General features: G+C 33.6%; 3 protein-coding genes across 3 annotated transcripts; 1 reads left to right on the top strand and 2 right to left on the bottom strand.

Moving 5' to 3' along the window:
- Positions 1-275: 275 nt before the first annotated feature.
- Positions 276-1733, bottom strand: LOC108332845 (scopoletin glucosyltransferase). The gene has a single exon (XM_017568145.2). It carries the CDS (start codon positions 1731-1733, stop codon positions 315-317), a length of 1419 nt encoding a protein of 472 aa, XP_017423634.1. The 3' UTR covers positions 276-314.
- A 6290-nt stretch (positions 1734-8023) lies between these two features.
- On the top strand, positions 8024-10264 carry LOC128194638 (uncharacterized). Its single transcript, XM_052870182.1, has 2 exons — positions 8024-9321; positions 9763-10264. The coding sequence occupies exons 1-2, from the start codon at positions 8024-8026 to the stop codon at positions 10262-10264; spliced, it is 1800 nt and encodes a 599-aa protein (XP_052726142.1).
- Positions 10265-10292: 28 nt separating this feature from the next.
- LOC108332844 (uncharacterized) lies at positions 10293-11485 on the bottom strand. Its single transcript, XM_052870181.1, has 3 exons — positions 11315-11485; positions 11043-11240; positions 10293-10325 (listed from the first exon to the last, which is right to left on the bottom strand). Exons 1-3 carry the CDS (start codon positions 11483-11485, stop codon positions 10293-10295), a joined length of 402 nt encoding a protein of 133 aa, XP_052726141.1.
- Between the last annotated feature and the right edge of the window lie 4665 nt (positions 11486-16150).

Here is a 16150-nt window from a genome sequence, read left to right as displayed (position 1 = left end):
TAAACATATTATAGTAGAAAATAAAAATAAAACATTGGTATTTGGACAGCATAATTTTTCTACTACCAATTTAATACTCTTACTCGTTATTATTCATTTATTCTTTCTTTTTAAATTACAAAAGTTAATTTTGATAAGACTATTTTAGCTCGATAAAAATTGTCAAAAATAATAGTGAAATGTTATCAAATAAGCTTTTTCTTACAAAGATGGGGATATACCCCAGTTGTGGTTGAAAATACGTGTTGAATTCATGCGTAAAACATATTGGGTTTTTTCCTTTTTTTTTATTTTTTTTTTTAATGGCTATTAAGCTAAGAGAGAAGCTTGGCATCCCTAAGCCGCATAAGATCATGAATGAGGGCTGTTAAATTCTTGTGAGATGAACCTCCTTCTCCAACAGCTTCTCGCGCCTTTTCCCCATACTCTTGTGCACGCCGTCTCACTTCTTGCGCTTCATCACCACCGTCCATTATCCGCCTCACACCTCTCTCAATGCTGTCTCTGCACACCAACGTCTGTCTCTCACCAAACCCTATGCTGCTCCACTCTGCTGCGCCCACCTCCAACCCAATTCCCCGCACCTCGCTTATCAGCTTCTCGTTGTAGAACTGTTCTCCGTGCACCGGCCACGTAATCATGGGCACGCCACCACTCACAGCCTCCACGGTGGAATTCCACCCGCAATGGCTCAAGAATGCTCCAACGGCACGGTGGTTCAGGATAACCAACTGTGGAGCCCACCCCCTGATAACCATCCCCTTCTCTGCATTCCTCTCTTTAAACCCCTCGGGCATCCACTTCTCCTTCTCTTCCTCACTCTCCTCCTTCCCTTTCTTTTCCGGCACCACCCATATGAACCCATGACCCGACGCTTCAATCCCGCATGCAATCTCGTAAAGCTGTTTATCCGGGAAATGACAAAGGCTCCCAAAGCATATGTACACCACCGAGTTTTTCGCTTTGGAGTCAAGCCAACTCAAGCACTCATGCATACTCACCACGCTCTTCATGCCCCTCTCTGCTTTCTCTTCAAGGGTTCTGGGTATGAGAGAGGCCGGCCCAAGATGCCAAGCCTTGTGCCCTGTCGTTTTCTCGTAGTAGCGGATGTATTCTTCTCCGTCGAGCTCCGCGAAGTTGTTCACGATTAGGCCGTAGCTTCTGAGCTCCGTCTCCAGCATCTTATCAAGGAATTCCGTCAACTCCTTCGGCGGTGATGCGTTGAGGGTTATGGGGTGAGGGAGGGTCGGACTGAGAAGAGAATTGGAAGAGTTGGAGGAGGAGTGTAGGGCGCAGATGGTGAAGAGGGAGAAGCCGTTGAAGGCAAGTCTAGGGATGTTAAGGTTGTTGGCCAAGTCATCAACCCAGGGGAATAGAAAGTCCGCGACGATGCAATCAGGTGGATTCTCCTCCACGAAATTCTGGATGGGGGTTTGGAGCATGGTGGTGGCGTTGAAGACCTTAGCGAGGTGGTCAGTATCGGTGACGGAGGAGATGTTTTCGATGCCGTCGGGGAGACCGACTTCTTGGGAGGGAAATTGAACGGTGTGGAAGCGGAGGAAGGGGTGGGAGGGGATGGATTTGCGGAGAGTTAGGGCGTTGGAAGGGGTGGTGATGATGGTGACATGGTGGCCACGAGAGGCGAAGAGGGTGGCTATGTCGCATAGAGGGATCATGTGACCTGCTGCTAGGAAATGAATGAAGTGCAGTTTCAGTGGCCTCGTTTCCTCCATGGCCTTTTGCTGTCTCAATGTCGTGTCTTCCTCCTATATCACTACCATTTTATACTCTCACAACACCGCTAGAGAATATGTTTCTCGTGAGAGTGGTCCAAAGGAAAAACATACAACAACCAACATTTGTAATCATCATAACATAGATGCGAATACACATCACGCCACATAGAACATTCCTAGTAATTTTCGTAGTTTCTCGAGTGCTTCAATTTTAATAATGATACTTGATTTTGAGAATTGCAATGATCCAACTTGAACGTTCCATCTTTGGTAAGTTTGTGAAGAAAGTTGGAGCTAACATATATATGCTTACTTTCGTCATGCGACACTAAATTTAGAAAGTTTTATGGTTGAATTTATATTACAATATGTAATGGTGTTTTCAAGTTGGACTTTACCAAACTTCTCTAAACCTCTTCACACCCAAACTCCTTCATATATATATATATATATATATATATATATATATACAAAAAAAATGTCATACTTGTTGAAATCGAACTAAGCAACTCTTGTTTGTGTTTGACAACTAATGTGATTTTGTTTTATCTCCATGGCACATCCCATAATTTTCCACCACATGACTGGAAAAATGTGGATGATATCCAACGTTAAGTTGCCACGTGGTTTACCGAATAGCACTCTGCCGGCACCGTTATTAATTCAAAAAATGAGATTATTTGGTTGAATAATAAAAAATCTTTATATACAAAACATATGAAACGATTTATAAGTAATCTATATAATTATATACAAAACAATTTATGTATAATTACATATGAAACGAAAAAATCTTTATAATTACATACGAAAAATCTATATATAAACATAATAAAAAATTTATAAGTAATTATATATAAAAAAATCCTTATATAATTACATACCAAAAAAATTTCATATTTATATATAATAATGCTATCAGTTTTAATGAAAACAAGTTTAGAAACATCAGAGCAAATCAACATAATTGCTAAAACATCACACATGTTACAGTAAACAAGTTGAGAAGATTAGCAATAGATTACCAACTTAAAGAATGCACCATTAGTAATTTCCACGATATTCCAAGCTTCTCACAAGCATTCACCAGTACATACGTAACAAAAATAATAACTTTCACTTAAGAAAATGGAACATACACTAGTGCAGAAATCACTTTAGACATCCGTTATTTTGAGTTTTTTACGTCCAACAGACGTTTATAAGGGTGACGTTGATGGGACGTTCGACCTGTTTAGTCGGACGTCTATATAGACGTCTGACCTATAAAGGTCGGACGTCTAAGATCCTAGAACGAGTTTGGCCTCTGTAATTCATTGGACGTCTCTGTATACACTGACTGTCGTCTATAGACTATTCTAAATTGGATGATTCTATTTTTTTATTTGAAAATAAACTCAAAAGGCTTTCATATGAATACTAACTCATAATTTTTGGACATCTGAACAGGTATAGTTAATTCCTGTTAACGTTTTATATATTTTTGTCAGCTCTAACTTTTGTTAATGTTTTAACTTTTGTTAGTGTTTTGTTCATAACTCTCTACAAAACTCGAAATGAAATGATTCTTCTTTTGTTGGAATCTAAACTCAAAGAGCTTTCAAATTACTACTAACTCGTGATTTTTGGATCACTATACTAATTATAAACTTTTTTTTAACAGCTCTATTCAAATAAAAAATTAAGATCTCACACTTAAGGCCAAAACATATTAGAAAGGTAAGGTATGAGTCTCTTAAATGTTTCCAAAGCTCTTTGAATTAAATTGGTAAAATTTTAAAATCTACAAGGAGTCAAATTTCCCTTTGGTGGTCTAGTCTTTCACGACACCAGCAGAAAAAATAAATGGGTATAAGAAAACTATTTTAATTGAACCTAAAGTACTGGGGATTCATGGTGGCCAATATTTATAATAAAAGGAGATTATCCATTCGATTATCATGAGTAAAAGTTTTGTTGAACCAAAACCATCCTTAGTCCATTTACGGTTTATATAAAAAATTACTCCAGCTCTGATATGAAAGACATGAGTCAAGTCTGGTCTCTTGTTTATCCTTGTTTTCAACAGCCTATAAGTTTTGACGATTCTTAATCAAAGAGGAACCAAGCTCCTTAATTCACGCCTATGTCTCCATAACTTACTTCTAATTTTTTTTTTGCATGTTTTGTTTCATTTTCTTTAGCCTCTATTCACTTCAGCGTATTCTCCTGTAGCCGGAGATTTAAGAGATGAAAATAAAAAACTTTATTTTTTCATTTAAGATGAAATGCAAATAATAACAATAATAATAACAATAATAATAACAATAATAATAACAATAATAATAACAATAAAAAGAATAATAATAATAACAAAAATAATAATAACAATAATAAAAATATTAATAATAATAATAACAATAACAATAATAACAATAATAATAAAAATAATAATAACAAGAATAACAATAAGAATAATAATAATAACAATAATGATAACAGCAATAATAATAAAAAAATAATAATAATAGCAATAATAATAAAACAATAATAATAATAATAATAATAATAATAATAATAATAATAACTAAATTATTTTTAACTTAAATATTTTAGTAATAACTTTCATTAGGTTATATTCAAATATAAAAGTTATTAGTCACAAATTCAAAGTTATTAAGATTTAGTGGTTAAAATTTTTCAATAGTTATAACTTTTGCTTTGATTAAAACGTTTCAAAAATTAAAGTGGTTAAAAATGGAAATGACGAATCCTCAAAAGGATTTGGGTATGTAATTTTAAAAATTCCATCATTTACGTTATGTTTTTTTAGTGTTTTTTAACTTTTTTTTTATACTTTACATATTTATTTAATATACCAAAATCACAAAAGATTTTAAAATTTTTTGTGGTATTCTTATATAGAGATTTTTCATGTTTTAAAATATAAAAAAAAATAGACATTAATTAATATATGTAAATTTACATATATTATATATCCACTAACATAAATTATAGTAAAATATTAAACATTACGTCTCACTTAGGGAAAACATAAGAAAAGAACCTTTTTTTTTAATGGTTGTAATACAATGACAATAATACCATTTTTATGTGTTTTAATGGTTGTAATACAATGACAATAATAACATTTGTAACCGTTTCAATTAGGTTTTGATATTTATAAAATTGAGTCAATTTTACTTTATTCGTTTAAGTTTTTATAGATAGTGTTAAATTTTGATGATGTTTTTATGTCGATGTGCATTATTTGATTTGATGGAATTTTTATTTAAATTAAAGAATTATGATATGACAAAATTGAATTGGTTTAATCACCGCACATTCTTAATTCAGTTAGGCCATGGGCCTCGCCAGCAGCAGTCACTCCTAGACTCTGTGTTCTTCATGGTCGTGATTGGGTTTATTGTGACTGGGTTTACACTTGTAGTTGGAGGAATAAATGCAGTTTATAGTGAGATTGAGAATAGATTAAAGGAGCTTAAATTTAAACAATCTCGAAGGGATCTCAGAGCACTCAAACAGATATTAAAAACAATGCAAGTAGAGGGTCTGTTAGAGACCAGAAAAAAGAACAAGCTTCAGCATTCTACGAGGCAGGAAACAGCCTGGGAATTTGATTCCTTTTCATCCCAAGCTTCAATTTTGAGCCCACCCTTTTGCTCCCAAACAATGTCGCATTCCACCCTTTTGCTCCCAAACAATGTCGCATTCCTCCGGCTTGGACGCCTTCACGAATCGATTTCGCCACGCACTCAGCTACAACAACGATGCCAGCAACATTAACAAGCCTGACTTTCGAGAACTCGATCTGGGCTCCCCGGTGTCGCCATTGTGCACCACGCGCACCTGTGGCGAGTACCATAATGCACGGTGGCCGGAAGGCGGAGCCGGTGAGCTCACGCGACGGTGGCACCACTACCAAACCTGCACTAAGAAAAATCAGAAATAGTAGAAACCCCAAATCAATTTCATTAGTTCGTCTTCTTCGTGTAGTGTCTCCATGGCAATTGTCATGGCAGTTGCTATTCGCAAATCTCTACGAGCCTCTTCCATGGAATTAACAAGAATCCCGCAAAGTAGGGAACCCTTCCGTCATAAGTCTGTCATCACTTGACACACAGACCTACAAATAATCAAAACAGAGAAACCCCCAAGAACCAACCAAATTGCAACGATCCTTCGCACTTCACCATTATCGCAAGAGACCACCGTGAACAGATAGTCATTCCGACGTGAGTTCAGTTTCGTCGCCAGCATCCGTGTAAGTAATGTCAAGCGAGATCGATTCCACCTTAAAATTAATCTCCTTCGCGACTCCACTACGTTTAACGACACAACCTTTTCCTCCCCTCTCCAGAATGAAAAACTCAAATTTGTCATGTCATAATTCTTTAATTTAAATAAAAATTTCACCTAATCAAACAATGCACATCAGTATAAACATGTCATCAAAGTTTAATGCTGTATGTGAGAACTTAACTAACAAAATTGGCTTAATTTTACAAATATTAAGACTCAATTGAGACAGTTACAAATACAAGGACCTACTTGAGATTCTCATCTAAATATGATGATTATCCGAAGGTTTAAACCTAAAAGAAAAGATATATTTGATAAGACTATCCGAAAAGCAAATTCCTAATTTCTAAATTCAGGCTAATAAACTATCTTTTTAATTAAAAGTGTAGGTAAATTTAAAAAGTCTAGTTAATAAATATAAAATAACATTATAAGAATATCATTTATAATAAGAATATCATTTTATAAGTCTAATTATTTAAGGGAAATATGTTTTATAAAAAATATATTATTATATAATTATAATTTTATATATTTTTTAAATAATTAATTTTTATTAAATCTTTATTTAATACTTTTAGATATAGATTAAATATATTTTTAATTTATGAATTCTAATGTAAAATTGAAAATAATCTTTATCTAAAATTTTGATACACGTCCTCAAACTTTACACATAATAAGGAATATAGTTTTATGTTAACAACACGTTTTTGCTTTAACATATTTAATATGTCAAAAAATTTAATATAATTAATTTAAAAAAGTTATATTTATCTATTTTTAAAGTTTGAAACAAAAATGTATCAAAATTTTAAAAAACAACAAATTTCAATTTTTTCTTCAGGACTAAAATCTATAATCTATTTATGTTTTAAAAGTTGTATAAGTTTATTTCATTTGGAAAAATCATTTAATTTAAATGAGTGTTATAATGAGTATTATTCAACATTTATTCTTTATTTATTTATTTAAACTTTAATCTTTTATCCTTTTTTATAATTAGTATTGTGTGTAATTTTTAATTTCATCGCAAAATAAAATATTTGTTACTTCAATTTGTAATGATATATTTTTTAAAATTTTAACTACATAAACATTTAAAGACAATCTAACAAATACTAATAATAGTACAATAATTAATTATCTCAATAGAATTAAAATAGATAATAATAAATAAAGAAAAATTTAAGATAATAATGAAATATAAATTAATTTATATTGGTTTAATACCCAATTTTGTCTCCAGTTTAGTTGGAAAATCTCAATTTAGTCCCTCTTTAGAAAAGTAATTGTAATGGATCCTTACTTGTAATTATGTGAGTCAAGTTAATCCCTTCCGTTAAATATAAGCAAACAGAGTTCATGGGTTGATGATGTGGCAGTAGTTAGTGATTAGGTGTCAAAACGCAATTGTGTGCGTGCTTACGTGGTGTTAGGGCAGCTGATTTTGAAATCTGGTTTTATTACAAATTGGGGATAAATTGATTTGGGGGTGATTTGTTGGAGATTAGGGCATTTTGGTTTGTGCGAAACAAGACAGAGGCAGTGATCGCGAGAACCATCAACTTTAAGACAAAGCATTTGTCAGTGGACGAGCATTCGTGGAGATCGTGTTGGTGGGGTAAAGAACGAAAAGCGACATTCGAAGGTGCGTTTATGGTAGGTTTTGTTTTGTGTTTGGTTGCTTTCGGTGTGGTCCCCCCAAAACTTTTGATTTTTGTATGGTTTGTCTGTGTTGTGTGCCCCATTGTCAGTGCATTTGCTTTGTTTCTGTGGCGACATTGTGGTTGTGGTCCCCCCTGATAGTGTGTGGTACTGTGTTGTGGCATTTGCTTTGTTTACTGTGGTAAATGTGGTTTTGCTTTGTTTGAGTTGTTTATGGTCTGTACAGTGGTATGTTTATGCTTTGTTTTTTGCTTAGATATCATTTGGGTTAAGGGTTAAGCATAGATTAACTGTGAACAATTTTTATATTAGATAATATGGCCAACTCAGACATTGAAGTCGTGTTTCACCATGGAGGGAAATTTGAGAATAATGGGACATTTGGATATCACTATGGTGAAACCACAACTTTAAAAATAGACCCTGATCGATGGAGTTATTTTGAAATATTAAGCATTCTAAAGGAGATGGGTTATAGGAATGTAAAGGACTTATGGTATTCATTGGGTTGTGGTCCTGTATTAGAAGATTGTTTGGAACCTTTATTAGATGACAAGGGTGCTTGTCATCTGATCAATATTGCTATGTTGAATGGTGAAGCTCACCTTTATGTTATACATAGGGTGTGTGAACCTGAGTATCTTCTGCAGTTGGAATACATTTCTGAACCCCAAATTGATAGACCTAGTGGTGAAGGACAAGTTGAAAGAGAGAGTGGTGATTTTCAAGTTGATAGACCTAGTGGTGAAGGAGAAGTTGAGAGAGAGAGTGCTGAAAAGCAAGTTGAGATAGAGGTTGGTGAAGCACATGTTGAGGCAGTGGGTGAAGCAGAGGTTGAGACAGTAGCACCTGAGGTAGAACCTGAATCAGAAGTTGAGCCAGAAATGATAGAAGTTGAGGTTGATGTAGTGGCTGATGTAGAGGCTATGGTAGAAGTTCAGACAGAGGCAGTGATTGATGTACAACCTGAGGTAGAACCTGAATCAGAAGTAGCCCCAGAAATGATTGAAGTTGGGGTTGATGTAGTGGCTGATGTAGAGGATGTCGTAGAATTACAATCAGAGCCAGTGGAGGATGTTGGTGTGGAGGCACAGGTTGAGGTACAGGATGATGGTGTGGAGGCACAGGTTGAGGTAGAGAGTGATTCAAATGCTGAGGGAAACATGGCTGTTGGTGTGAATGGGGACGGGCAGTCTGATGTGGAGGGGCAGGCAGAAGTAGAGGGTGAGGTAGAGGGTGAGGTAGAGGGTAATGGAGTAGAAGCTGATGAGTATGATGTTAGAAGTTGGAATGGGTCCGAAGAGGATGTATTGACTGACCATGGAGATGAAGTGGGATTTGATATATTTGAAGCTACTAATGAAGTTGAATTTGGTGGACCTAGGCGTTTATCTGATAGTGATTGGGAATCCGAGAGTTTGAACAGTGTTGTGGAAAGTGATAACACAGATGATGACAAGGATGGGTATGGGGATTTTGGTGTTTTTTCAATGCCCAAAACTATGGAACAATATAAATGGGAAGTGGGCACGTACTTCAGTGACAAAAAAGATTTTACAGAAGCTATAAGATCGTATCGAGTAGAGAATGGTAGAAAATTAGCCATTCCACCAAGGTATGTCAATCCACATGCCTTTAAAATTCATTGTTCCTATTAATTGTTCTTTGTTTTCGTAGCTGATATTTTACACTTCTTATTTGTGTAAGTAGATTTTGGTCACGGTCAAGGTTTACAAGTAATGTTGTTTGTGACACCTTAGTGAATAATATGTCCGAAGCATTTAATAGTGTAATATTACATGCAAGAGGTAAGCCCATCATCACAATGATGGAAGACATTCGTTTGTACCTCATGAAGAGATGGGCAACAAATAGAAACAAAATAAGTACATATGAAGGTAGTCTTTGTCCAAAGATTAAAAAAAGATTTGACAAGGAATTGCACTTGACTAAATACTGGATACCTAGGTATGTTGACATCACTACATTACCATTTGACTTCTTTATGTATTCAATTTTGTACTATAAATCCTGATTTGTCTTTTAATCATTGCAGTTGGTCAGGACAAAAAATTTTTGAGGTCAGACACATTTCAATGATGAGTGACAAGTATGTGGTTGACAGAGATAAACTGGAATGCAGTTGCAGAAAGTGGACTTTAACAGCCATCCCATGCTGTCATGCACTATCTGCCATGACATTTATCAACATCAATGGAGAAGACTACGTCCCACATTGGTTTACAAAGTCAACCTACCAAGAAACATACATTCCAATCATCTACCCTGTCAATGGTCCTCAGCTATGGGAAAAGACTTCTCAGCCTGATGTTTTGCCTTCAACTAAAAGAGTGTTGCCTGGTAGACCAAAAAAGAAGAGAAGGCTAGAGGCTTGGGAGCTAAAGAAGGATGACACACAACTCAAGCAAAATGGAACTCGTAAGAGATGTTCCATATGTAGACAGCTTGGTCATAAAAGAAATAGTTGTCCACAAGCTCCTCCAGCAAACCAAAGTCAATATCAATCAACTCAGCAACCTGAAACACAAGCTGAATAAAGTCAGCCAACTACTGGACCAAGTCAGCTTACTCAATGCATTTTGGAACAAACTCAGCCATCTACAACACAAGTTTAAAAGTGATTTAGGACTGACAGTATGTTTAGGTTAAGTATGTTTAGCTTAAGTGATGGCTATTTTGTAAACCTTGACATGTATTTTGTAAACTGTCAGACGTGCATTTGAAGTCCACTTTGTAATTTCAATGACAGATTTTGTTTTCATTATGATGTAATTATGAATGATGTTTGGATGATTATAATATGAATTTCAATGACAGATTTTCTTTTGGATGTGCATTTCACAAGTCCAATTTCTCATTATATTGTCATCACAGCTTCTCCTTTGATTATGATGTCATTATGAATGGATGTGCATTATGAAGTTCAATAGAGTCCTGTATATTACAAACACTGAAAGTGGATTTGTTGTTCAATTATATTACAAACACTGACAGTGTGTAATACCTCTGTTACACAACTCTCTTTTTGGATTAAAAGAATGCACATATACTTCTTCTTGTCTAAAAAGTCCCTTCTTATACAGAACTCTCTTTTTGGATTACAGAAGCCACTTCCTCATTTTATTGGCAGTTACACACCACTTCCTCATTTTATGTTGTATATATCAAACAAAATGTAAATTGAAACCATAATTTCAGATGCTTGAATTCAAATTTCACCTTCATTTGAAAACATCATATTACAATTTGCCCAAAGTGCTCTTCACATAAACTATCTAATAGAACACATCATGGACTTTTAAACAAAATACATACAACAATGATGTTAATGAATCCCAGAAAACACATCATTGATATTAACATCTTCTCCCTTTTCTGACAATCCCTAACACATTTCTCCAGGCTATTAATCTTCCTCCTTTGCCTACCAATAGTACTAGCAGCATCATCTACATAATCTTCATTAAGCCATTTAAAGAAATTGCATCCTTGAAGTTCTTCATTTCTTGTCCGCTGTTCAAAGTATCCAACCACAAAAATTTCATTAATAAATAAAAATAATTTATCACAAACATTAAACTACAAACCTTGTAGTTAGGGCAGCCCCAGAATTGTTTCCCCTCGTTCTTAACTGTTTTTGCCACTCTCAACACAGCAGCCTCCCCACAATGGCATATTTGCCTTCCAACCAATCCTCTGGATGAACCACCACGACAGCTCCCCCATGAGCAAGACGAACAATCGTGATTCGAAGACATTGCAAAGCCCAAACCGAGACAACCACTAAGAAGGAAGAACAACTCGCCAACCACGAACCACCAACAACCACTGACTTAAGCACAACCCGTAAACAACAACAACACAAATGAGAAAATCATGAACAAGAAGAACACCCACAACTGTTCTGTGTTGGCGATGTACGTGAAGAACTCCAGTTGCCCTAACTTTCTTTCTATTCAATTGCACAAAATTAATTACAAACCCTAACTGCTGCCAATTTATCCCCAATTAAATAAACCAAATTTCTAATTAAAACCCAATTTTAAAATCAGTTGCCCTAACACTACGTAAGCACGCACAAAATTGCATGTTGACACCTAACCACTCACTACTGCCACATCATCAACCCATTAACTCCGTTTGCTTATATTTAACGGAAGGGACTAACTTGACTCACGTAATTACAAGTAAGGATCCATTACAATTACTTTTCTAAAGAGGGACTATATTGAGATTTTCGAACCAAACTAAGGACAAAATTGGGTATTAAACCATTTATATTTTACCAACTATAAACTATTAAAAATTAAACTATTTTGATGTATTTACCAAACACTTTTGTCTTAATTACATTAACTTATAAGCTAGTTAAATAATTTGGTGAAATTTCATCTAACACTTATAAATAGAGAACACTTTTTTCTTTAATTAAAGTAACTTTTGCTTGAATGTTATGGTAATAATTTTGAAATTATAATTCGAATAAACATTTACTTAAAAGTTAATTTTTTTTAATATTATTTGATTATTTTGGGTGTAATTTTCTCTACCATTTAATTACTAAGATAGTATGAATTGTAAAAGTTTTATTAATTTGAGTAACTATCATCAGTATCCTTTTGTATGACATTCTATTGTGTTTTCACCTAATGAACAAAAATGAAACTTTTTTTCACCTATATTTCTTTAATTCTGAAAGCATACCAAACTGAATGAATTGATGAAATTGAAGTTTTAAGATTATATGGTAATAGGTGATTGTTTTTACCTTTTTTGTCACAGAGCTGTCCCAACTTGAAAAGGATTGATTTAAGCAACTCCAAGTACCTGAGTGAGACTCCAGATTTTTCCAGAATCATAAAACTTGAAAGGCTAGATCTTTCTGGATGTTCAAGTTTATCTTATGTCCATTCATCAATTGGCTTTGGCTTTTATGTTATATTTAGTCCTCACTCTTCATTTTCTTCACCTTATTCATCGCATCCACTTTATCTTTCTTTTGAAAGTGAATACACAGAAGAATACTTTGATATGCGATTTAATTCGGAGAGAGATGAATGCTTTATGTCTAGGCATATTTGGATAATTTACATCAGTCGAGAACACTGTCATTTTGTGAAAACAGGGGCGCATATCACATTTAAAGCGCAACCAAATGTTAAGATCGATACGTGGGGAATGAGACCTATACTCAAACAAGATATACGTGACATTGGAGGGAAGAAATACATAGCTTTTTCTCATTCAAATGATAATCGTGTGGACTTTGAGTATGTAGAAAAGAGCAACAGTGGTTCAGGACCGAAAATCCAGCTTCCTTACAATTGGTATGTCACAGAAGAAGAGCAAGTTGAGAATATTGATGCAAAGGCCAAAGAAAATAATCTCTCCAATGCAGGGCTTTAAGTTGCTTCTCAGAGATATGAAAATGGAAGCTCACACGTCTTTTCCGGACATATGGTAATGATCTTCTCCCAAACAATTATTCATAATTAATTATTGATCAAATATTTTTATTTTCACAAAAAAATATATTTAAACTTATAATCTATCCATACATAATTTAGTGAATCTAAGACTAAATTAGCATAATATTTTGAAACTTCATTAGCAAATACATTGACATTCTAATATTATGTATCCTTTATATTTTTTTTCGCTTTTATTGGCTTTCTCTGTTTCATTCTTTAAATAATATACTTAATCTAATTGTTGTGCAGTAAAATTTGTTGACAAAGACATCTTTTCATATTTATATATAAGTATATATTTAATTTAATTTTATGTATTGGTATATTAAATTCTTATTAAAATACCATAATTTATTTCGTTTAATTATTTCTTTTTCATTTTATAACAGATTCTTGAAACACTTAATCCAGTCTTCGAAAGATGTCGAAGGTGAAAGTAGGTTTGTGCATGTAAATGTTTAATTTTTTTGGTTGAGTAAGTGGATCCTTTCATTTTAATTTATTACTAGCTTTGTTAGTAATCTAAGTAACCAAATCTACACGTTATTTAGATATGCTATTCCCTCTTTATTTAACTAGGATAGATTAAAGGTATGTTTACTGAAACAAAATAAGTTACTAATTAGTTTATTTCATTAAATTTTTTAGTAACAGACATATCTATTGAGTTAATGTGATGGTGATGGATTTCAACACCGGAGTGATGGTGATGGATTTGGTGCGGTGGAGGGAGGGGAACTAGAGGAAGAGGATTGAGAACTGGATGGAACTGCAGAAGAAAAAGAGGATTTATGATTTATGATTGAGAACTTGATGGAACTGTTGTTGGCGCTGAGGGTTCTTCATAGATAGAATCTATCCTGGATTGAGATGTACAGAAGCGTGTTTGGATTCAGAAAATTATACTTAATTGCTAAATCGATTTATCAGTTGCCACATAACTTGACACATTATTTATTATTAGTTAACGTTGAACCATTTTTTCAAAATATAGGACGTTAGTAAACTTTTGAAAAAAAGAAAAGATAACTTTCAATATACCCTATAAAACTGAGGGACCTTCTTTTATTTTACTACCAATGCAGCTTTCTTATTAAATAAAATATAATTTACTTTCATTACAATAGTATCCGACTTTAACATTAAAGTCACTGCCGGAGACATTTCTTAACATCGCAGATTATTCCGTTTTCCACGCTCCATCTTTTCCTTTATTTTCTCAAACACATACTAATAATTTAACTTAAATATAGACACAATTTAAAAAAATAATGTCTAAATTCAACTTCAAATTTCTAGCTGTCTTTAATGTAAATTTAAATAATTATCTATGTATGAAAAAAAAACACAAGTTAATTCTCACGTCATTCCAAGAACAAACTTTTAAAATAGTATATTATAACACTCTAAAAATTAAGTCATTTCCTATGTCATATAGATCATTGAAGACATTCTGATTATAATTAGAATTCGTCTATCAAATCAATTAAGTAAAACTAGTTTCTTTTACTTATACCAATTATACAAAATTCTAAGAACGTTTCAATTACTTCTTGCAAAAAAGAAATTTCTAGAAACACTTGTGAATAAACATAATGAAAAAGGAAAAAAATTTTAGTACCTTAAATTTACCAAGAAGTTCAAACAACAACATAAGACACATGCAATGGAAACTTTCATGCATTGATTCGATTAAAGAGCGAAGAGCAAAAAGAAGCTGAAACTTACTTGCTCTAATGCATAAACTGATTGGATAAAAATGTAGACATCGTTGTCGTGGTCGATTAGGCACCTCCTAATCGTCAAAAAGATGACTCAGGAATTAAAACACTTAAAAAGAAGATAAAGATTCGAATTAGAACACTTAGAGAGAAGATAGAGATTTATAGATAGATGATACCTTTTAAAAAATAATAAAACTCATTTATAACAAAACTATTTATAAATAACCTATTTAATATTAAAATAACCGAGTCTCATTATTTTTATCTTACCACCGGTTTTAAAATACTATTTTATAGTATTTTACATATATATATATATATATATATATATATATATATATATATATATATATATATATATATAAATATAAAATCTATAATGCAATGTAAATTTACGTATGCTATATATACACCCACATAAATTTAAGTCGAATAAATATCATATATAAATTTAAGTCTCTCACGTTTGAGTTAAATAAAACGTAAAAAGTATAAAATATCTTTAGTAAAAGAATTTTTTGTGTTAATTGTCAGAACCATTAAAACGCACCCACAAACCCCTCAGTGTCAGAACTATTAAAACGTACCCAAAAACCCCTCTGAGCGGACGCCAGGTGTCAAGCAACGAGGATTCGAAAAATCAGATAGTGGAATGCAGGTGTCAGCAGATGAGCGGACGTCCGTTTTAGGAGAAAACTGAGTCTTGGAAAATCACGTCACACTCTCTCTGCATGCACCTTCTTCCCCAAAACCCTAAACTTCTCATTTTCTCCTCCTTCTCACTAAAAGTTCTTCCTTCTCTCTAAGAAATCTTACCTTTTCTCTTCTCCGATCACCATTCAGACACCGTAGAAGCGTTTCCGGCGTCCTAAGCTCCATTCTGAAACGAACAGTTTCGAGTTCTGAAACCGGTAAGTTTCCTTATCTTAGCCGATCGTTTTCTGGTACATTCAAACCAAGTTCTGGTTGCATGCTATCATCTAGTCTAAACCATTATTAATTTTATGTTGTTTGGTTTAGTTTGAAGAGTTGTTGAGCGATGAGAGTAGAAAGATCTGTAGTCAGGCGAACCAAAATCTGTCTTTAGGACGTTCGTTCACGCTAGAGGTAAGGGAAGCTTATTAATTTAATTTACATGATTATGTACTGTATGAACGTTCGTTAACTAGATGATTTGATATGAAAAATGATTGAGTTATGTTATGATGCATGAAATGTATGAAATCTC

Source organism: Vigna angularis, chromosome 11 (assembly GCF_016808095.1).
Source record: "Vigna angularis cultivar LongXiaoDou No.4 chromosome 11, ASM1680809v1, whole genome shotgun sequence".
NCBI classification, from domain to species: Eukaryota; Viridiplantae; Streptophyta; class Magnoliopsida; order Fabales; family Fabaceae; genus Vigna; species Vigna angularis.
This window is presented reverse-complemented; position numbering and strand designations above follow the sequence as displayed.